Raw genomic sequence first — 25,108 nt, 5'->3', positions numbered from 1 at the left:
CGCTCATTTGCACTTTTTTGAAAATAAAAAGGCGCCATAGCTATTTCCAAGTATTAAGGATGTTTTGAACTTTTCATGAATAATACCAGTGTAAAAATCACAACGACTGCCAGCATAAAAACAAAACAGTTGTCTTAGTTTTGGTTGCATAATTAGTAGCATCAGTAAAGTAAACGTATACATGTATTTAAACATTATGACTTATCACCCTGTTCAGTTCGATTAACATATATATGTGTGTGACCTACGAATTCTGGATGTATATATTTAACTGTTAACGTTAAAACAAGGTTAAAGATGAGAATCATTGTATTTGAAAATACACCCGTCCCGTCCTATGCCATACAATTGCATTCATGTGCCACTATTTAGCTTACAGACCGTTAGAATCGGAATGTTAAACGTATCAAAATACTGTTTGTATGCTCTTTAAATTATCCCATAATATCATACTATTTTCATGTCGTATACCCCATAATATCATATACTTTGTATGTTGTATACCCGCTTTTCATTCGTTTCAACACGAAAGATATGTCAATAACACGGAACAAATAGGGTCGATAGTATATTAAACTATTTTGAAAATAAAATATCACTGTTTTGATTCTTATAGCATGGTATACGTAGAAGAATGCAATATTTACATGGTTTTAATACGACTACAAACACCCATCCATAATCAACTCAAACGCAATCACGTATATCATTCCAAAACGAAATAAGTTAGTTCATGTACAAGAATGACTGGTTTTTAAGTACATAGCTGTTCACTTTCATTAAAGTTTATATATTCAATCAGAACTGTACTTCAGTAAGAGAGATTTTCAAGACTAAAATACTGCTGCGAACAAAAAAATATGTCTTTATCATTTCTGTCAACAAGCGACAGTATCTGTAAGTGAACGTCAACCAACATTAGCTAGACCAACAACAGTCCTCTTTGAAGAAAGGGAACCGAGATCTAATTCAGTTTAAGCTGATAACACAGGAGTGTGACCTCCTGTTGTTAATCAGGCTTTTGATGTCACGTTATATGAACATGAAATGTTTGTCTTTACATGTCACTGACACTGGTATATAGAGAGATTGCGATCCAAATGTGTTAGCCATATGACAGAAAGCTACCATCGCTTTAAGAATTACTCATTCTCGACATTTATTCTCCGATTAGGTTCGGTAGTTTTGTTATCCTTGCTTCTAGTCGATCTCTTTATCTTATCTTTTTGTGTGGACTTGAAGAATGTGGGATCCGCAGCCTTTTCATATTCTCTGGTGCCGTCATAGATGTCAGGCTCCTTATTCTTCTTTCTCCGTCTAGACCGTTTCTTCTTTCTGTCTGTTTCTGTACCTGTTGATGTCATATTCAAGGGAGGTAATTGTCCTTTCCTTCCAGTTGGCGTTGGGAGTACCATTGGATCGAGAAGAACTTCTTTACTTCCTGATCTATCAGTATCCAAGTCCTCCTCCTCGGTACGTGGGGTTTCCGGTCTATCTTCATCTGGACGTACAGCACGTGACATCCGCTTGTAGTAAAACACAAAACCAACTAACAGGGCAATTATGACTACAAGGGCGACAACTCCAATAATAATAAGTATGAGCCTAAAATCTGACCCTTCCTCGGCTGTAGACTTGCCTGCGTCTGGTGGCAAATGCACTGTATTGTTATTGAGCGTAATCAGCATAGGAACAGTCTGCGAAAGTTGTGTGGTTGTATCAGGGCAGGTCTCTGTTGCCTGAATTAAATGTAGATAATATATATCTATATATAACTGATTAATACTTTATACTTTATGAAAATGGAGATATCACATCGATCTCATTATATCATTTTTTATTGTAAATTTAAGTACTTTGCAGATATATGAAAAACTCTTAACAGTTGGATGTGGCTTGTATATAATAAATAAAAGTTTCTTTGTAATACCAACCATATCGTGATATAAGAGTAATGCTTTAATAAATGTCAAAGCGTACATTTAGCGGGAACATTGTACCAGGTGTTTATTGAAGTGTATACCTGTATTTGGATTACGTCTGGAGCGGAGGTGACATCCTCGATTTGACTTAGTTCACCAGTAGTAGAATCAATATTTAAAGATTGACTAAACGGCCCACCTTAACAGACAAACGAAAAACACGAGTTTTAGAAACATGTCTACATCACAACAGAGGAAATATTTAAAATACCAAACATTGTTCATATTTCACAGATGTGATATGATGCCTCGCTGTTGTAAAAATCCATTTCACTGTTAGTTGTTAATGTTTCTATAAATGCTGCAATAAGAAAAAACGCAACGCTCTGGTCAGTAAAAGACACCCCAATAAAAACTCATAAAGCAAATTATAAAAATACACATAGCAGGACCTGATTCTGTATTCTAAGATGGCATTTGACATACGTGCCGATAACATTCCGCCGTTCAAATGCCGATATTTGAGGACCTCCCATACCATTTGTGAAATGGAATTGATTTTGTGATTTTCAGTTTCTTTATCAATTTTATGAAGTTGATAACTTTAAGATTACACATTTGTAATAATGTGTATACCAAACAATATTTGTGATACATTTTGTGATTATGTATAAATTGATATTATACAATTAGTGTAAAACATTGTATGCTTATATATACATTGAAATAATACAATTAGTGTGAAATAGATTGTATGATTATGTATAATTTGATATTATACAATTAGTGTGAAATAGATTGTATGATTATGCATACATTGCTATTATACAACCAGTGTTATTATATATATCTTATATGCTAGCCATACCGGTTGGTATTTGTGAGAAATAAATTTCAAATAAATAAGGCGGCTGTGAAAACGTTAATGCATGATTACCACTTTGTTATTAAAAACAATTAATGTATGAATTAATCAGTAATCTTAAGTCTGAAAAACAATGTGAGCGTGGTCTCCCTTGGAGAATGTTTTGTACTTACTGTCGACGAGACTATATATGACTGAACAATTGATGGAGACATCCTGGTCGACAGCATGAATGGCAGACGGGGTTACTGTCAGTTTTCCCTAAACAGCGTAACAATAAAATAAACAATGCATAGTATACCATTTTATATCAGGACGTCAATTACATTAACGTGCATTTGTTAAAAATCAAACTTTTAAAAATAATTATCAGAAATAGAAAGAAATGACGAAAGTTTCCTTGTTTATCTAACAAACCACGTATCGGGAGAAGTTTTTACAAAGCCATGTGATGGTAAATTGGTAAAAAGTTATACCAATAAGAAAAACGAAAATAAGTATACATCGTGGTAAAGCATTATGCCATTCCTCTTGTAATAACCTTATAAAACCAGATTTAAACTTACTCTGTGTTTAATGCTTGTATGAGATGTATAAGAAAACTCGTCAAAAGCAGGAGGTAAGTCGTTCACATCCTTGATATTTATTCGAAGTGTTGTCGTTGTTAAACGATTCTGTGGATCCTGGAATAATAAACAGAGTACTATTACATACACGTTGATTCTGTGGATCATGGAATAATAAACAGTGTACTATTACATACACGTTGATTCTGTGGATCCTGGAATAATAAACAGAGTACTATTACATACACGTTGATTCTATGAATCTTCGAAAAATAAGCAGTGTAATATTATAACAATGTTGATTCTCTTGATCTTGGAATACTAAGCAGTTTAAAATAATAGCCATGTTGATTCTCTGGATCCTGGAAAAATAAACAGTATACTTTTATATATGCGTTGATTCTGTGGATCCTCAAAAAATAAACAGTGTAATATTATAATCATGTTGATAATGTTACATAAGCCTACTTATAATCTGATACTAGTATATATTGATATATATGATCTGACATCATCATATATATATATATCCTGACACTATTATATACATAAATTAGCACCAGTATATATAAATAATCCAACACCATTTATAACCTAGCACTCATATGTAGTATACATAGTTAATATCAATACAATATGACACTAGTTCATATATAACCAAACCCTAGCATAACTATCATAATACACGCTGACAAAAGTATATGTTTTATAAATATTAGTGTTGCCTTTCTTTTAAACGTTGGGTTCAAAATTATCATTGATGTATTATATGTAAAACTAATTTGTATGATAGTTTAGAGTACGAAAAATGTTTGACTAGTCATTGGCGCATCTACACTAAAGTGTGTTTAGATAACGTTTTGAACATTCAAATGAAACAAATACACCAAAACCTTTCGCCAACAATACCTTACTAAACGTTACTTAGTTATACTTACAGTTACTCTCACGTTAACCATGAAGTACACCGGCCGTCTTACAGCATACTCTTTGTCAAAGTCTACTTTCTGTTTCAAAACGACGTCCCCAACACTTCCCAGCCTGATCTCCACCACGCTTATCCCGTTAACCTTCCAATCAATAGTGGATTCATCATCAAACATTTACAGTTTCGAATATCATTCAAATCTCTAGTACACTTGTTACAAATACACACAGGTAGTATAAGACACACACCTGATCTTGTGACCACAGTAACCAGAACGTAAATTTCCTAACAAGGAACGTTTGTGGTCAGTGGAGGTTTAGTGTCGGAAGTAGATATGTAAATTTCAACCTTTCTAACATGTTCGAATTATTATAATTGTTATAAAACGTATTTTCGATGTTGGCGACACGGAGGCACGGCAGCCTAGTGGTAGGACGCCGGGCTCGTGACCGAACGGTTCGAGTCACGGCACGACACTTTGTTGTATCTTTGAGCAAGATACTTTACTCCGCTTGTTCCAGTCTACTCATCTATAAATGAGAACGTGGTTGGGCAGTGCTAGAATTGTGCAATGCTAGCTGTTAACGCCGAAATGGCAGCTCCTGCTGTATGCTCCCAAGGGAGTTGAGAAAGGTATTGGCTGGTTGCAAAGGTCCTATAACCACGGATAATAATTTGTGAACCGCTTTGATACGACTTGTTAAACGTTTACATGCCATGTTGTATGCAATTGAAATTATGAAATAATTGTTGTCAAACGCATAAACTCTACATTTTTAACCACTTAATAGAACAGACGTTCCCTCGTTTTATCATTTCTTGAGTCCTGATTTGTATCACATAAGCACTTCGCCCCGTTCCTTGACTCCTCTTTTTATTTTACTTGATCAGATATATTTTTGGCTTTTATTTCACTCTTCAATTTTGATCACTCTTTGATAAATCTACCCACGTGACCTCCTTTCTTTAGAGACCACCTGTGTTTAGAGACCAAGCTTAATGTTTCCCATGGTAGTTATATATGAGTTGGACCTGTATTAAGAGACCACTTGTGTAAAGTTGCCAAGTTTAATGTTCCCCATTACCAAAGAGATTTTATCATTTGAAACATTCATATCTTGTACAAAACATTTGAAATTCACTATGCTTTATTTTTGAGAGATATGAAAACATGAAGTGAGATACCTGTGGGTCAATGGTATAGTTAGTGAGTCGGATGGTGTTTAGTCCGAAGTTAGGTGGACAGTCCTCATCCTTCAGGGTGTTATTGATAAGCAATAGGGTTGTACCAATAGGTGAACTCTAAAGGCAAAAAAAAAACATGTATTAATATAGGATCATTTTTGTGACAAACATAATAACCTTGGATATCATTGTAAGAGGTTGTGATATTACCTTGGATATCACAATTAAAAGGGGTGTTGATCTTACCTCTGGTATCGTTAGTGAAAGAGGTTAAGATCTTAACTCTGTTATCATTATTGAAAGAGGTCATGCTCTTACCGCTGGTATCGTTATTGAAAGAGGTTATGCTCTTACCTCTGGTATCGTGATTGTACGAGATGATGATCTTACCTCTGGTATCGTTATTGTACGAGATGATGGTCTTACCTCTGCTATCGTTATTGAAAGAGGTTATGATCTTTCCTCTGGTATAGTTATTGAAAGAGGTCATGCTCTTACCGCTGGTATCGTTATTAAAAGAGGTTATGCTCTTACCACTGGTATCGTTATTGAAAGAGGTTATGCTCTTACCTCTGGTATCGTTATTGTAAGAGATGATGAACTTACCTCTGGTATCGTTATTGTACGAGATGATGATCTTACCTCAGGTATCGTTATTGTAAGAGATTATGATCTTACCTCTGGTATCGTTATTGTAAGATGCTGTGATCTTACCTCTGGTATGGTTATTGTACGAGATGATGATCTTACCTCTGGTATCGTTATTGAAAGAGATTATGATCTTACCTCTGGTATCGTTATTGTACGAGATTATGATCTTACCTCTGGTATCGTTATTGTAAGATGCTGTGATCTTACCTCTGGTATCGTTATTGAACCAGATAATGATCTTACCTCTGGTATCGTTATTGTACGAGATGATGATCTTACCTCTGGTATCGTTATTGTAAGAGATTATGATCTTACCTCTGGTATCGTTATTGTAAGAGATTATGATCTTACCTCTGGTATCGTTATTGTTCGAGATGATGGTCTTATTCCTGGTATCGTTATTGTAAGATGCTGTGATCTTACCTCTGGTATCGTTATTGTACGAGATGATGATCTTACCTCTGGTATCGTTATTGTAAGAGATGATGATCTTACCTCTGGTATCGTTATTGTAAGAGATGATGATCTTACCACTGGTATGATGATCTTACCTCTGGTGTCGTTATAGTACGAGATTATGATCTTATCCCTGGTATCATTATTGTACGAGATGATGATCTTACCTCTGGTATCGTTATTGTAAGAGATGATGATCTTACCTCTGGTATCGTTATTGTAAAAGATGATGAGATTATGATCTTACCTTTGGTATCGTTATTGTACGAGATGATGGTCTTACCTCTGGTATCAGTATTGTACGAGATGACGATCTTACCTCTGGTGTCGTTATAGTACGAGATTATGATCTTATCCCTGGTATCATTAATGTACGAGATGATGATCTTCCCTCTGGTATCGTTATTGTAAGAGATGATGATCATACCTCTGGTATCGTCATTGTAAGACATTATGATCTTACCTCTGGTATCGTTATTGTACCAGATGATGGTCTTACCCCTGGTATCGTTATTGTAAGATGCTCTGATCTTACCTCTGGTATCGTTATTGTACGAGATGATGATCTTACCTCTAGTATCGTTATTGTAAAATGCTCTGATCTTACCTCTGATATCGTTATTGTACGAGATGGTGATCTTACCTCTGGCATCGTTATTTTAAGAGATGATGATCTTACCGCTGGTATCGTTATTGCAAGAGATGATGATCTTATCACTGGTATGATGATCTTACCTTTGGTATCGTTATTGTTAGAGATGATGATCATACCTCTGGTATCATCATTGTAAGACATTATGATCTAACCTCTGGTATCGTTAGTGTACGAGATTATGATCTTCCCCCTGGTATCATTATTATACGAGATGATGATCTTGCCTCTGATATCGTTATTGTACGAGATGACGATCTTACCTCTGGTATAAGTATTGTACGAGATGACGATCTTACCTCTGGTATCCTTATTGTAAGAGATGATAATCTTACCTCTGGTAGCGTGATTGTAAGAGATGATAATCTTACCTCTGGTACCGTTATTGTAAGAGATTATGATCTTACCTCTGGTATCGTTATTGTAAGATGCTGTGATTTACCTCTGGTATGGTTATGGTTAAAGGTTGTATCCTGAACTCAGGTTTGAATTCATCCACTTCGAGGTTGCTCACCGTAAAACTCTGAAATATTTTTCAAGTCAACTACATAAATACTTATGATCATTTCTAATGAATGCTGAAATATAAATTGAGACAATTTTAAACATGCAACCAGTTAGGCAGATCAAAGACATATTTAGAAAAGTAATTCTAAATCAGAGTGACACCTCGTTGATCACCTGTAGGTTGGCTTTCATATCGGTCCTTAGATTTCAAATTTCAGTACAAGATAACGTTCAAATACATAAACAATCCTTTGTTATACATTTATCTCTTTTGATTTATAGAAGCTGTAATGGGGTACTCTATGAAGCCACCTCAAAACAAATGATAAGTTATCATGTAAGTGTGTGTTAACATTTCTCTTTTCTGTACATTGATAGTTAAAAGGGTAGATGAAAGAGAGTCAACTGAAACGTTCTTATCGTGACGTCATGATACAAGGAGATATGTATAATCAATACTTACCAGAGGTATGGGTGCAGAATTCCCAGGATCTTTACAGGTTATACCAATGATAAATGAGTTCAGTTGCTTATTCTGTAAAATAAATTATGTCAATTTTGTTTTAACTTTTATTATCAATTTTGAAACCATTGAATAAAATAAGGGATTTCTACAGTTAAATAATTATTACAGTCGAACCTCGTTATCTCGAAGTCGACGGGGTCGTGGGAAAACTTCGAGTTATCCGAGTATTCGAGTTATGCGGGTTCATAGATTTGGTATGAAATTTGCTGTTGGAACATAGCACTAGCAGTTGTTGGTTTTATTAATAGTTAATGCTTTTAATCAATCGATAAATGATATACGTAATCAATATAACAAATACAGCTATGTAATTTTACAATAAACACGCTTACAAAAATAGAGTAAGTTATTTCAGAAAAACGTACTTTCGTTTTTAAACGCGATCAAAACGGTTCAACCATTTTGTGAATTCGTTATTAAATATGGACGGGCCTAGTGATTAAATGTTGTTTTTGGCTAGTATAGATCTTGGCAAATCTTTACAGGTCTGTATTTATATTTGTAAGTCCGTCAAGTTTTACTTCTGAAGTGTTACATTTCAAACCGAACTACCCGCTGTCTCTGATCTCGTAGTTTACAATGCGGAAATGAAAGTGCGCAAGTCTAAAACAAATCACTGTAATGGAGCGTACGCATAGTTGATTCTGTAAATGAAAACACACAAATAAATTATATCGTACATGTGACACATTGATTCATTAAAGCCAAATATGACACCTGACACCTCCTCAACTCGTTGTAATCAACAGCAATTATCATTTTGTTCTTAAATCTCTCGATCGACTTTCAAAGCCATACTGGCTCCTGTAAAAACATGAACCCGTAAAGCTGTCCTAGGTTGTGATTTTAACTGTGGAACTCTTTTATGCATGACCACGCTTTGTGACCAATTTTCCGGTTTGCACTGTCGTCTGTTTAGGTGTACAAATCATTAAACGGACTCGCAGTAAGTACAGATTACTGTTGATCAACATTGATGCAGTTTGTTTTTTATTATGAATAACATGGTTTTGACAGTCCGTAAACTTTACAGTCCTAAGCTTTATCGTAAATTCTTTTTTACTGATTTCATGCTAGTCTACTTACGAAAGATGTTCATAAACACGGAATGGCGAAATGTCGTACTTTTGCGTTTTATTTGTATCAAAGAATTAACAAGTGACAAAATGAAATTTGGATACTACGTTGGATTAACGCTATTGAAACCAATATTTTACTTCGAGGTATCCGAGTTTTTCGAATTTTCGGGGTTTGAATTATCAGAGTTTTATTTACTAAGATAAAGAACAGATTTGGCCGGGACCGGAGAAATACTTCGAGATAAACGGGGTCTTCGAGTTAAAAGAGTTCGAGATAACGAGGTTCGACTGTACATTTAACCAATTATCACCAATTATCCAGTTTGAAAAACCAATTATTTCATATATATAATTATAACATTTAACTAAAAAGTATTACTAATTACCCTGTACAGATAGCTAATTATACATTTAATTACTAATTTCAAATAACCCTTTGGGATATCTAATTCAATGCAACAAAAATCCTATTCTTATGACTAATTACATATGTAATTCATAATGACAATCCATGCTTTACATACATAAATTTTACAGAAATATTCTGTGTTGAGTGGTTTAAGAAGCTTGACTTCAATATGCGTGTCAGACTTTGAAATATTGATAAAGTTCTCAAACAGGTCCTGTTCCAGCGCCTTGTCAAGGTTCACTGCGTTGTCAACCTCACTAAGAGCAAAGTTCCAAATCAACGTTGGTAAGGTTGTTGTGTTCAGAAGGACAGTGTCTGTAAAACAAAATAAGACAATAATCTTCGATCTTTGACCCTTAGTGACAAAAACAATGTCAAACATACTAAGGTTAACCTTTAATAATATGAACCGGTAATCATTAAAAAAGATTGCTGAAAAATGTTGCTATATTGCTACATTTAATGTATGTCATCTTCAAACAAGAAAAACTTACCATTTTCTATTTCGCTGATACGAACGAGAGCAGGATATATCCCCTGGAGGCTCTCAACACAAGTCCCATTGACTGTAATATAATATTAAGGTCTCCATTTTTAACCTCTTTACAAAGTTATTTTGTAATATTAGTAAGTGTAATGACTATCTATCCAATCCTTAGGACATTTTTAGGTTTTCTGATACTGCAATGAACATTACGAAGGGTTCAAATAATCAGAGTGGCAATTGAAATAAGAAAAGCATTGCACGAATGCGTCTAATTTGGAAAACACATTCTTTTTAACAGTCCGCCCTAAGCATTTACTAGTCCATTCCAAATTACATTACGCCCCAACAAAGTGTGTACCTATTTCGGAACTGGTTTTTTCCTCAATCAGTATATTACAAGCACAAACATTTGTAGTGTTGCAATGGAACAGTGGTACATACCAATGTTAACGAGGATAGGTATGAAACAGACAACAATCACTATCCATGACGAAACGGCCATGACTCGGGAAGGCGTGACTGCCGGAGGTATTGATTTCTAGTCAGTGTGGTCGCTGCTCACCCACACATAACTTTTGGTGTGACGTATAGTGCTGTCTGAGAAATGAAAATGCATTCATGAAAACTAAGAAATAAAAAAACGGAAATCTGATTATCCTGCGATCACTTCGTTAAGATTACACCAGAAGAGAGGTTTCTACGTTAGATATCGTGATATGTGACCTTACTATGTATATATATATAGATATTCAAGGAATAGACTGTTGACGTTAACATCATTAAAATAAAAACAATGTGCTTTTTAGGCAGTTCCCTTAACATAACTGTTGTTTGTTGCTAGTTTGACTTTTCCTAGACTCGCTGTCACGGGAAACATAGTAACGTACTAATATGTCCACTCATAGATGTACATTGAAGATGTTGAGGTCAAGTTGACAATATGTCTTGGCATTGTTGTTTTTCTAATTAAAGGGATTCTTGTGATAAAGTGAGATGGATTTTATTCGTCAGGAATTCTCGTTAAACTAAACTTATATAAAACATTAGTTCACCACACATAGGATATGATTCATATTCCTTGTCGTGTTATACTTTTAATTACATCTTCCTGTCTGGATTTGATCGACTTAATGACACCAAAGTGGTCCCTGTGTGATTTTATTAAATCTAATAACAAAAATTGTTAGGTACATATTTTTGTATGTTTTACTGCTGTTCAATATATCTGATATTGTAGTCAGAAAGTAACACAGGTCATATTGTTGTTGTAAAGTCGCTGACTTGTCAATAAATTGTCCCTTTAACATTAAGAGGAATCTTAATATACGTAAAATATTCATGCTTCCAAGTTCCATTTATCGAGGGTGCAAGGTTAAACACACAACTATACAGGAATTAACCTAAATGATGATCGCTGTAGAAAAATAAACAAAAGGTGGGGTCCAATTTGGCCCTCGCAGCGATTTATTTTCATATTTTGCAACAATGTTGCCAGACGGCAAACAGTTTTGAAAATGATAGTCTCGGCTCCCCAGGGTCTGATTTGGCCAAATTTAAAAATTTAAAAAAAATCTATCTTTTTTAATCTAAAGCTGATTTTCCCCTGTAATACTGCTGCTTAGGTGTATTTGATCATTTTGATACCAAATATGTGCTTATTTAAGTAGAATATGTGATGCCAGTACTGGGTTCTTTGTCCAAAATTAGCGCAACAGATCACTTGACATAACTTCACCAAATGTTATTGCTTAAAAAAATGCTACTTAAATATTCCTTGTATGGTAAACATATGTTTAAAATCTGAAACCGGTATAGTTTTCATTTCCAAAACTTTAAATTAAGTGACCCATGTGTCCGACTTCCTGCTGAAAGAGTAAAACAGCACTTATAGATATAACCATAGCCTGTGCATAAAAAAACCCTTATTGAAAGTGAAATTATCCACCTTTTTATTAGAAGAGGATGAATTCTAGCACTTGCATTTTGTTTTAGTTTAATTTTTGATTTTACTAAGTACTCTAATATTACTTAAAGCAATTTCTCAAACAAAGACAAAGACAAAATGTAAAAAAATTACCTATGTCTCACATTTGTGACACTTCTCCTTCAAGACAAAAACTACATACACATACTTTTTTGAATATTTTGTTTTATAAGCAAGGATATTGTGTCCTGTTGTGAAACATGTATCCAAAATAATATAATATACGTACTGTATGTACACACATGCCTACTGTTCTGTTACCAGCTGGACACTGACAACAATAATATTTGTACATGATCATCAGTATCTTTACTGTCATATTTGATCCAGACATTGTACTTTGTTTGAGTTTTATGTCTGAAACGAATCTGATCACGTAATAACTCTGCTGAGTTGCGATTCACACAGACCTCATAGTCACATTCAGATGTAAGGTGTTCTGAGATGTAACCATCCAGCTTCATAACATCTGTTCCGTCAGTTTGGAGCAATTCACATAGCCAACCACATTGTGGCTGAAGATTTTTTCTTATCTTGCACTTGTTCTAATTCAAATCTTTGAACCTAATTTCGAACTTGTTCCAATACAGATAGACCTTATGTTGTACTTTGTATTTCCGCTACAGTTTTACTGAGAAACTATGACAAAATTGACATGTCATCAAGGGTGTCAGAAAACAAATGAATAAGGGACAAGCTTCCAAGTATACTTTACGAAGGTTCTGGCGTATCAGGTGGTTAAGTCTTAATTATAGACCAGGTCAGGTATTCCATCAAGTACAAGTACGATATCAAACTGAACGGATAGGTATAATCTGACCATTTAGAACATCATAGGTTGGAACACACCTTTTATTTAGCCACGTGTAGGAATATGAATAAGTGACTGAGTATGGTGTTAATATTACTACAAGATCAATAATTGATGAATTACGCAATAATTTACATGCAGTTAGATAAATGGCAATTTTTCAAAGATATTGCACTTCATTTAAAGCGTTGTAAATAAACTTTAACGGTTTTTAGAAAATAAAGATATTTTTACCATACAAAGAATATATATGTAGCAAAATTTGTTAGCAATAGCATTTGGATTGACACTATAAAACATAACACGAGGATGTGAGGTTATGTCAAGCGATCTTTTTAGCTCAATTTAAACACCAATTTTGACAAAGAACCCAGTACTAGCATCACAGATTCTAGTAATTACACAAAGCAAAACAGGTAATTACACAACTACACCAAAAATAGCATTAAAATGATTATATCTGCAGATACGAGAGATGACAAAGATAAACACACAACCATAACAGAAAAAGCCTCAAATGATAACAACTGTAGATTTAGAAAATCAAAATAGGTAAACAAACGATTATACCAGAAATGGTATAAAAAGATAATCGCTGTAGGTACTGAATGGAACAAGGTAAACAAACCACTTATAAATGTATACGTGGAACAGCCTATACATGATATTTGCTATAAACACGTAAATTAAAAACAGTCGACACCCAATTTTCCAGAAATATCCTAATATGATAATCGCTGAAGATACAGAAAGCGAAAAAGTAAACACAAATATACCGGAAATAGCCTACAAATGACTATCGCTGTAGATACAGAATGTAAGACGATAAACACAAAATTATACCAGAAAATAACATTGAATGATTATCGTTCTAGATACAGAATTTAAGAAGGTAAACCAAACGACTATACGAGAAATAGCCTTAACCTGATCATCGCTGTGTAGCTACTGTGAGTATAAATGTAAAGAGATAACAACTGCTGTAGATTCTGAAGTAAATAGCGGTTGTGTTCATAATTAGGATGCTTTATAACTAGTCATGTTTCAAACGAGACAAATGTGCTGAAATCAAAATAAAAACATCTTAAGAAACACTCCAGCTATAGTAGTGGTGTAGAGTAGAAATGGCCTGATCCCCACAATAACAATGTCTGAGAAATACAAGTAGACGGTAGAGTTATACATATAGAGCGTAGTCATCATGCAAGACACACACGTTAACTACTTGTCATTGCAATTGAAGAACAGTAATGAAAATTGAGTAAACATACTTTCCCACATGTTCCAAACTAGTGAAATCCATGGTTGCCACATCAAAAACGCTAAAAAGGTACGTTATAAAAAAGAAAGATAATATCTCCTGTCCTCTGAAGCTGGCTTTTGTTGTATGAACACTGATTTCAGAATGACAAATGTGTTATCTTTAACCCCAAAAAGGTATATATTTTCAAATATGATGCCCACTTTGTCCACTTCGTCATAAATATATTGATTTCATAAGGTGATTTTTTTTACATTAAAACGGCTTATATAATGTACAAAAATTATCCCCCACGACCAAAATACGTCACTCTCATAGCTACCTATACAGCAATGTTATGTTAATCCTGTTGTCGTGTCTTTATCCATGTCCTCATACTTCTTCCTTCCCTGGGATTGACAGTTTATTTCAAGATGTATTAATCTTAAACATTTATCTCGATTAACTTACATTTGTACATTTCAAGACACGGATTTCAATTTGCTAGGAAACGTATTTACATTTATATAGGTGATATTGTTATTTGTGATGAGAATGATCCTTTGAAGAATATTTTTTTTAACGGGATGATTTCCCGATAGATACGTCAATGAAATGATTATTGATTTATTTTGATTTCCTTGATCTTATTTAGGAATACTGTGTCGTATCTGTTGTTGTGTCAATGACATGTTTAAATGTCATAAATTGAAAAACAGAAAACGTATCACACACAGATCAACATGTTCAGATTATTCCTCTTTCCGTGGGATTGACAGATTATTTACAGATGGATTAATATTCAACATTTACCTCGATTAACTTACATTTGTGCTTCTCAAGACACCGATTCTAATTTCAATTTGCTAGGAAACGTGTTTACATATACGTGATATTGTTATTGGTGATAAGGAAAGTCCTATGAAGAATGAATCAATTTTTTCTTAACATGATGGTTTTCTCATAATTAATCTCATTTATGATTACTGTATATAACACGCTGTTGTGTCAATTACATGTTTACATGTCATTAAATGAATCACAGAAAACGTATCTCACACAAAGCAACGTTTGCATACCACTGGAAAGTAACCAGGTCGTATTAAACACCGTAGACACCATGAACATTTGAAGCAAAATGATATGACAGGTAGCAAATGATTTTATATCAAGTGCAATATTTTTTGTGTATATTTGATTAAAGGGGTAGGGACCCGTAAGGATTGATCTATTTGCAAAATAGCTTTAACCTAGCTGAGTAAAAACATCAAAAGCTTTATACAAAATCTTCTTTTTTCAGAATTCACCCGATAGGATAAAATGTTTTAAGGGGATATTATCACCGTATAATAAATAAATTTAGTTTCCATTGGATTGATCTTTTTATCCCCCAACTTTATCCTCTGAGTTTGTGGCAATATAGTACGAATTATTCTGACGTTTTATCGATTTTTTCATACTGGTCTGTCGTCGATTAACGTCAGAACTCCGGCCCTCTATAATATGCGGGAAATATGCGACCCGCGCCCTGAGCGCAGAGCGCACTTCAAACTGATATTTTAGAAACAAATCGTCACTTTCACACACATGTCGCACATGGATCGAAAGATCTATTCTTTATGCACTAGGTGGTATCAATAACATGTTTCAAAGACCATTACGAAAAGTGTTCCAACGTTTTCTATACCAACCCATGTTTTTAATGGAAATTAGGCCATGAGCAATGTCCCATGACTTGACGAGATCTCGCGTTACCGAAGGTATTTCCCAACGTTATGATGTAGGATTTAGCCACGTGGCATTAGAAGGCGGGGCTATCAAAAAACTAGAGTAAAACAGAGTAAGTTTGAAAAAAATATGTTTTTAGTGATTGTATTGGTTGTGTGTGGCATGTTATGTATGTTCATCTTGTGCATAAAGAATACATCTGTGTGTAAAAGTGACGATTTGTTTCTAAAATAACAGTTTGAAGTGCGCTCCGCGCGCGGGTCGCATATATCCCGCATATTATAGAGGGCCGGAGTTCTGACGTTAATCGACGACAGACCGATATGAAAAAAGTCGATAAAACGTCAGAATAATTCGGACTAGTGGCAATACTGGAGTTACGGGAAGAGTATGTCACAGCCAATCTTTATGTAAGAAACTAAGAGAAAATATGGAACTTAAGGTAGAAAAAACAAAATAATTTTTCAGATATTTATTTTTCAATTCATACAAATATTTAGAACTTGGGGTAATCTATATGCCCCAATAGTAACACTTGGTCCTCGGATCTATTGCTTCCTTTTCTCACTTCCCTTCTTTTACTTTCCGGTAGTGTCCATTTGCAAGAACTTTAAACTACAAAAGTCGTTATTTTTAGTAATACATAATGATTTGAAGTTAACATTTCATATGATAAAATTAAATCTAAATGTTGCATTTCCATGGGTTGTAAGGTAGGAAATATATCTCCTGTTTATGTGATATTCAGAAAAAAGGTTATTCGCTGAGGGAGGGAATTCGTGTTGATACATGTCCCATTAGCTATCTATGTAAGGTCCCACAGCAATGCCTCTACCCAGTCACTTATACAGCTAATTATACGGTTAACAACTTGTCTATGGTTTTACCGAGCTATATGTGAAATGTATCGTAAGGCTTTGTGAAATTCATAACGTTATCAGCTATGACAAATTCAGGAAGCAGCAAGGCGGGCTGTTTCGGGCTGTTTTATCTGGCACTTGTTTGACCGATTGATACTTGAAGGTAAACAGCGCTCGATACGACATATAGTTGACACATTGAGACCGATGTTTAAAAGTAGGATTTGCACCAGCTAATAAAATCGTATCCCTTTGTTGTCAGATCGGACATACTGCCTAGGTGTTTAATATCATAATCCAGAGAACGTGTGTGGCATGTTACCAAAAGGTAATAATAGCAAAATAGTGCAGGTACATTTTAGGGGTCGACCTGTGTATGTTCCATTAATATCTACCTTTAGATATCGGGTGTACTAATCATGTTACAGTCCATTTACTATCAATAATATTTCAGCATATTTTTCATATATTATCCTTTAATGTTTAAGATGTTTTTGGTGACATATAGATTATTGGATGAGCAAACTATTCATATAAGATTCATTATACCATGATATTTTTTCTATGTGAAAATAGTGACAATTATAAACATTCTCTAGCAGAAGTTAAGCGTTCAACGACACCATCCTGAAGTTGTAGTAACACGGATATATAAACTGAGTAGTGCACAAGATATAAACTTGTTTACATTATTATGATAAGACTCGGAACTCCATTTTATTGTTTCTTTATTAATTTTGTCGGAATTTCTTCCTTTGGATATGTCTGAAATATCAATGGTATTGACAATGTATAAACCATGATCAAGCCGGACGCAGTATGATAAATTAGCATACTGTTGTGTACGTAAAGTAGTAGCGATCTGTTATATTATCACAAATGTATTACTAATATATATCACCAGAAGAGAGTGTAAACATTTGTCTTATGTTCGATAGAAATTCCACACTGTCGTGAATTACCTCAAATCGACGCACGCACTAAACCTGTTTACTTTACCCTTAAACACTGGTAGATATTTTAGTAATAAAAGTCTTCGTGTGGTTTTCTACGTTTCTTATCAGACTGACAGTCATCCTCTTCAAATGGACGTCAATTGTGTATACAAAGACTTGTCTTAATACCGGTGACACCGGATATCAAGCAATTTGAGAGGTGATAGTATAGTAAATTGATCAATATTTGGCAAACGAAGAACTAGTTTATAGCACTACAGCGATAGCGATTGTAGTCAACTCCGATTGCTTATATTACTTCAAGCGAATCTTGAGCCTTCGTTACACAGGTAATGTATAACATTTCTGAGGGGTCCAAATAATGAAATATTGTTGGAAACACGTGTTTTAACACTGCAGCACGACTATGCAATAGTCACGGAAACAACCATTTAGACATATGTTTCAAAAACATCTTAAAGCATAAAAAAGAAGTTTTAATGACTTTTTAAAAAGTGCACAAAAATACAATATTCAAATATGTTTTGTAAACACACTACAGCACGGTTATACAATATTTAAATCTTTTTCTAAGTCAAATTAGAGCATTTGTCACATCTCATAATTTCGAACGGACTCGGATTTTGTTTTTGATCGACTGATAGTATCATTTTTTCGTTATTGAATCCCTCTGAAAATGAAGTATTTTATTGTGACAGTTTTATTAGATACAAATAATTGTATAAGGGCAGTGCGATGCTTTTTGCAATATATAAGTAAATTGACAATTACAACTTTTATATGGAATATCCACTGTGTGTTAACAAGAGAAAGTGGTATATTTTACAGTGTTAAAATATAGAATCCTGATTAACAGAAATAAGACATTAACTGTCGTTTATATGTGATAATCCTCAACAGACCAGACACATATACACATTGTCACTTCCGCGTTGTGATCAAAGTTTAACTACGTTCTCCGTTTGGTTATGTAAACTATATGCATTCATCCTAAGGTAAAGCTACACACTTAAGTTAACTTAATGTCTTATTCTAATTTAGCATCGTGTACCTTATCACATACTTATTGAGTGAATGTAATTACTGAAAGTCATATTTGCAACACAGGTAACACATGTCGTCAAGTGCAGCTTGCAGAGGACCATGTTTTGAGTACATAAGTAAAGTTTATTTTTATAATGATGCATAGGAGCTTTTTAATCAGTTTACATATATATCCATGTTTATTTTTTAAATTATACATGTAAGTATGTGAACCTTTATCCAACTATTACTCTAGTAATGATATGTATAAATAACTATAATTGCGAGTACCACAGTATACACTAAAAACAATTCAACAGAAATATGTAGTGCTTTCATTGTTGTTAGAAGCAAGATATGATTATGTTCTCCTTCATTTGTGTAAAACTTGATCATTCATTTGTATAAAACGTGAATGACATTACAGAAATTGAATCCATACCTGTCAATACCAATGTTTTCCTGTATTCTCTCTCCAAGAAATTTGAGGTAAGATTTATCCTGTATTTTCCTCTGCAGCAAGGTTTAGAACCCGTATATCCAAAGTGTTATAACTGGTTGTATGTTTATAACATAAAATCTACTCCTTTGTGTTTGTAGTGGGGAACTTAGAAACCAGCTAATACTCTCAGATAAGGCGGCATCATGCCAAGATTTCAGCGGGAGGAATTCGGCAATGTATAACACATCATTCCTCTTTTTTAGTATTCTTTGATAAACCACCCGTAATGGCGGACAACTGGAAATTGGCGAACTGTGTTTGCTTGATAAATGTGAACCAGGTACGTGTCCCCCTGATTAGCCTACAGGTAAGTCCAGGTAACCTAGGTGTGGAGAGATAAGAGAAGTACGGGAGCTGGCCAGTGTTGAAAGATTAAATGTGGTTTGATAGCGAGGGAGGGTTTATGCTGGCGCATATTTCCAAATGTCGTGATTATTTGATTAATGTTGCTTAGCGGTATTGGTTCGGTTAGTACATAAACACCGGACTATCCAAAGCCTATACGCTGATGGCTTATGACTGCAGATAGAATGACACACATGCTGCATATAAGTATATTTAAAATTTGTTCTGATGTGTTAAAATATCAGCTGAGACCCCCTCATCCCACAACATAACACAGACACGTTGAGCTATCAAAAACCTACACGCTGCTGGCATATGGCTGAAAAAGAGTGACGCACACGACTAAATTAATTGATTAATAAAAAAAGACACAATAAAGAATAAAGGACGTGAGTTTTAATGAATGTTAAATCTTACCGTATGAGATTACTTCAGAACCAGTCACCTATGATAATACTTCATTAGTCTGTCTCTTATCCAATTGATAATAATAATAATAATAATAGCGCCCTATATAATTTGTAAAATTACTCTTAGGCGCTTTACAACATATGGATAATAGTAATGGTTATAATTGTGCAAACAAACAACAAAGGCTTGCAATCACTTTCATACATTTAACAGGTAATGTGCACATAATTGAACAAATAAAAGGGTGGTATTTACATGACGTCTTTGCAAAGATTCTAAAATGCAGACGTGAAAAGGTGAGTTTTTATGTCCCTCTTGAACTTGGCCAGGGTATTTGACTTCCTAATAGCAGATGGTAAGCTATTCCACAACGTAGCCGAAACCCTCCCAAAGCATCTGTTTCCGTAGGTCACAGTACGAGATTTTGGGACACACAACAAAGATTCTGACTCCGACCGCAGTGATCTTGACGGCTGATACAGGGTAACAAGTTCCTGTAGGTACTGAGGAGCTGTTCCATTCAGTGCCTTGTATGTGTATACCAGAATTTTGTACTGCGACCTGTATCGTACAGGTAACCAGTGCAACGAATAAAGCGCAGGTGTGATGTGCTCTCTCTTTCGAGTACGAGTAACTAGCCGTGCTGCAGTGTTCTGAACCCTCTGCAGACGACTAGTTAGTTTGTCAGATATACCACAGAGCAGGGCGTTACCATAATCCAACCGAGAGGTAACAAGTGAATGCACCAAAATCTTGCATGCATCTGCAGTTAGAAACTGCCGAATACAGCCGATGTTCCTGATCTGGTAGTAACAGGATTTGGCAATAGTGTTCACTTGTTTCTCCATGTTCAGAGAACTGTCAAAGTATACCCCAAGTTCTGGCACCAACCTTGAGCTGGAGAGCCATTGTTTGCTGACACTTTGGGGAAAAGACGATTAGTTCCGTCTTTTCCTGATTAAGTTTAAGCATGAAGAATTGATATAAATTTATCTGATGCCTTTAACGATGCAACACTGCAATAGCGTATGCTTACTTTATTATCCATTCAACAGTGCACGCATTTCCTGTATACATTGAACATCAGGTGAAAATGGTAGGAATTACCTATTTTAAAAACAGTGAGTCAAAACAGGAAGCATAACAATGGGAAGCCTTTACTGCCCCACGAGTCAATTTTATCCATTTAGAATTTAACGTTGGTATATACATGTACTTGAGGTAAAGAGAAAGACAATCTATGTGTTAATTGTTCCACGTGTAGAGATTTAGCTGGAGGGCGTATAAAACCCTTTGTAATCATACAGATTTGCAACTATCGGTGACAAAGGAATATTCTTTTTCACGCAAATTATTATTTAAATACATTCCAACAAAAATCTGGACTGTACATACTAGCTCTCCACACAAAAAAAGCTATGAAAATAATCGGCTAAGACACAGAACGTACGTCACTAACGGAAAAAAGACGAGGAAAAAGATGAAGATTAGAAAACGACTTCATCTTTGTATTTTATCGTCACGATTTAGATGTTATTATAATAACTCTCTCATCGTTTATGGATGCAGCAGAATACCGATACGTTGTCAGGTGAATCTAGTTCGTAAGTGTATTTTGTATTTACTTGTTTCACGAATTAATCAGAATCTTGTGTTTACTTTTTATCGTCAATGAAAGAGCGTCCTCTAGTGTTGTCAACATAAACCAAGTGTTCATACTTAAAACTGTTCAATTATTGAACGAAAATTGTAAACCTTATAGCATGTACATTGCTAAAAGGTAAACGGCGCTCACCTTACTTGAACCAGTTTTCTCTTTTATATAGCTTCGCTTACAATAAATTTAACCCGAAATAATGCGGCTTGATGACGTGACAAAACATTGTTGTAAGGAAACCACCCATTACAAACCAAAAGTTCATCCAAAACACAACGCCAGACATAACGTCCTAAAAATGTTATCAGTTTCCTCTCACTGTGATTGGTCAGACGTAGCAGAGATGTATGACCTCATAGGAACAGATATGCGATAAAATTGAAGACGAAATAAAACATTGATAATTCAAAGACACTACTTGAAAACAGTAAAATTAGCATGATGATAGATACATGAATGTAGCATGTAGATTGATTGTAAAAAAATGAAATTGTTTTTTGTTTCTCTACATTTTATCTGTTGACATAAAATTATCAGGACCAATTTAAAATTATATATTTTAATACGTCGAATTTATTCCTCAGTGTTTCTGATAAAAATTACACCTTAGCCAATTCAAATTTAAACAAAACTTATTAAAAATTGCTATCGAAAATCGACCTTGGTTGTCACATATATCGGGCTGGAATCATAACTAATTGTCAAAAATATCGGGGAAGTACTATGAAGCTAACCTGACATTTGTGGCCATCAGTTATGATACTACAACAATCATTTATGATGATACCCAGATATTTGGGACAATGTGTTATGTTTGGGTAACATCACAACAGAGGAGGTAGTCCCCTTTCAACTCGATACTGGTCCTACTTATTTCACTCATGCTGAATAGGAAGATCCACATACATGCCACGAATGTGACTCCCAGTTTACACCGGAGCAACTTGTAATGGCACGTACAGATTTTAGATACATTCATGATAAATACTTCCATGTCCCGGACATGGAAACGCTACTCACGTCCATAGACTTGGAACCATTATGTAACCATAGAAGAAACTGTTTTATAATATATGATTCCGTTAACCTTCATCTTTTTACGACATTTATACATTATATTTTTCCATTTCAATCTTTACACGATGTTTTATCCAGATTTTGGTTTTGTACCCTCCTGTACTTTTATTGACCCAAACTTACCCTGCTGATGATTTTATGAGATGTAACATTACTCTGGCCCTAAATGATCAAAATTATCAATGGGCCGTTAAACTCAAACAGCCAAACAATCTGATTGCCACAAATATCCGGGTAGTATTATAACGGATGTACCTAACCTTCATACTTGGTCATTCAGTCTCTGATAGTAATAATTGTGCTTTCCTTTGCCATATTTTGTCCGTAGAAACATAGTATACAGACATTTTTGTGGTCGCGTCTGTTTCCTAACAGCGACAGTCGGCTGTGTATATAAACACACACCTGTTTGTACGATTGTTTTCTACTTTGTGATGATATCACGGTCAGGACACCAGGCTTTTAGCACCATGCATTATAACAACTAAGCCAAATCTCAGTACAATTTTTCTATCGTTATCATTGTCCCATACCGTGAATGTCACGGGTTTCTAACAGGAAATATAAACAAAAAACATATTGATTGCCACATCTGGTGCAGACAATACTCAGTCTTGCTTGAGTCGAGCAACTGTATGCTTTATAATTATTATTTTGATTTGGAATAGGCTATTTCTTTCCTTGATAGATCTTGTTTATATAGAATTGAAACTGCTGCGTTGAGATGTCACTATATAGTTCAAATATCTCCACTCAAAAGTTATACTTGTGTACTGATATTTTGTTTTGTTTTCGTTTTGTCTGTGGCGAACTTACATGGCGTTGTCTACCGACACTACGTAAAATGCACATATTATTGTTTAAAATATGATACTAACTAGCATTTAACATATTGTCATACTTATATCAAATATTGATTGAAATTAATATTCACTGAACTAAATTGCTCACTTTACTTTTATTATGTGTCGTCAATATCTTGCTTGTTCTATAATATCTTAATACTTTGAATGAAAATTTTATTACAAGCACTACTCAAATATAAACCTGAACACAGCGCCTCCTCATGCCTAAACCTGCCCAAAACGCCTCTTAAAATTTGAGCCTCATCACAGAGCTTATACATATCTTAATATTTACATTTGCATGGCATTGTCACTATGTAGCCTCTTTGAAAGCTGTGTCGTTGATGGCACTTTAATTACCATGCATCACGAGATACAATTCCTAGCGTATTAATACATGCGCGAAATTTGTTCCGGGGAAAAATCGAAACAATTTCAAATCTAACTTTCAGCTCAGAGTTCTATTGATTAACTTAAATCACCCTATAGCACATATCATACGCAATTGTATTGATACTGAATTGTGGAATAAAATTGAAGTGTTTGTTAAAGTACTAGGCCTACTTTGTTTTCCAATCACCACGCGACAATACGCTGTTCAAACTATTGAACGAAATTATGTGGACTGTCGATAAGGCGGGCATTTTTAATTTTAAATATGAATTATAAGTTAAAAAAGTACATTGGAGGCAGAGAAAACGTAAATATAAGTATTAAACTGTTTTTGTATGGTATTAGCGCGCATTATGTTGTTTGCTTGCAAAGATGTGTCATTCAAATAGATCATAAATACCATACAAAAACAGTTCAATGCTTAAACATAATCACAACGCTTACTTATATAAATTTAAACCTGATCACAGTGCATTTTCGTGTCTTAACACTTATCATAGCGCCTGCTCCTATCTAAACATGTGGATTTGCGCTTTATCACATATAAATAAAGCTGCTATTGTGGGTTTTGTTTTTTACCTTCCTATTAAGTAACTGCCAAACTGTATTGGCACTAATAAAGTATAAAGTATACTTGTCTCAACAAAGGTACATTGAAGACTTAATAAAGTTGGACGTGTGATGTTTCACTGGTTACATGACGTCATATTGAATATCTTATTCACTACAGTAACACGTTATAAACAATGTGTTAAACGACAAATAACAGTAGTGTATTATTTGTGTATGTGGCCGATTAGAGACGGTCGCAGCATTTAACTTCGATAAACATGTTTCTGTATCCAGTCTGTGTCGGCATCTGTAAACCGCCCGCCACATCATGGAACCTAGATTGTCATAGCGCGTGTTTTTTGTTGATTTTTTTCTTATTGATGACACAATCACATTGAGAAAACTTCACCTTTCACACCGCACGTTGGAGATGAACACCCTGTTAATATCACTGTATAAATACGTCCCTGACACCCAGGATCCAAGGATAT

At 34.7% G+C, this 25,108-nt stretch overlaps 1 protein-coding gene across 2 annotated transcripts; it reads right to left on the bottom strand.

Annotated features, from left to right (window-relative positions):
- LOC110466954 (cadherin-99C-like) lies at positions 1 to 19,628 on the bottom strand. Of its 2 annotated transcripts, none has more exons than XM_021523778.1 (12): positions 19,278 to 19,628; positions 10,675 to 10,830; positions 10,241 to 10,312; positions 9,862 to 10,061; positions 8,196 to 8,267; positions 7,668 to 7,748; positions 5,467 to 5,583; positions 4,292 to 4,423; positions 3,354 to 3,470; positions 2,961 to 3,048; positions 2,024 to 2,121; positions 1 to 1,739 (listed from the first exon to the last, which is right to left on the bottom strand). In XM_021523778.1, the coding sequence occupies exons 2-12, from the start codon at positions 10,733 to 10,735 to the stop codon at positions 1,143 to 1,145; spliced, it is 1,635 nt and encodes a 544-aa protein (XP_021379453.1). In that variant the 5' UTR covers positions 10,736 to 10,830; positions 19,278 to 19,628; the 3' UTR covers positions 1 to 1,142. The 2 variants fall into 2 exon arrangements, with proteins under 2 accessions (XP_021379453.1, XP_021379454.1); XM_021523779.1 differs by lacking the exon at positions 19,278 to 19,628 and adding an exon at positions 14,300 to 14,344.
- Positions 19,629 to 25,108: the final 5,480 nt, after the last annotated feature.

Source organism: Mizuhopecten yessoensis, unplaced genomic scaffold (genome assembly GCF_002113885.1).
Source record: "Mizuhopecten yessoensis strain PY_sf001 unplaced genomic scaffold, ASM211388v2 scaffold11149, whole genome shotgun sequence".
Classification (NCBI taxonomy): Eukaryota; Metazoa; Mollusca; class Bivalvia; order Pectinida; family Pectinidae; genus Mizuhopecten; species Mizuhopecten yessoensis.
Note: the sequence above shows the minus strand (reverse complement) of the source record. Positions and strands in the feature narration are given on the sequence as shown.

Coding starts and splice junctions, on each gene's coding strand:
- LOC110466954 (XM_021523778.1), bottom strand. CDS start 10,735: ATGGCCGTTTCGTCATGGATAGTGATTGTTGTCTGTTTCATACCTATC. Junction 4,424..5,466: donor ACTATACCATTGACCCACAG/GTATCTCACTTC, acceptor ATTGATTGGAAG/GTTAACGGGATAAGCGTGGT. Junction 3,049..3,353: donor ATACAAGCATTAAACACAGA/GTAAGTTTAAAT, acceptor TACGCTGTTTAG/GGAAAACTGACAGTAACCCC.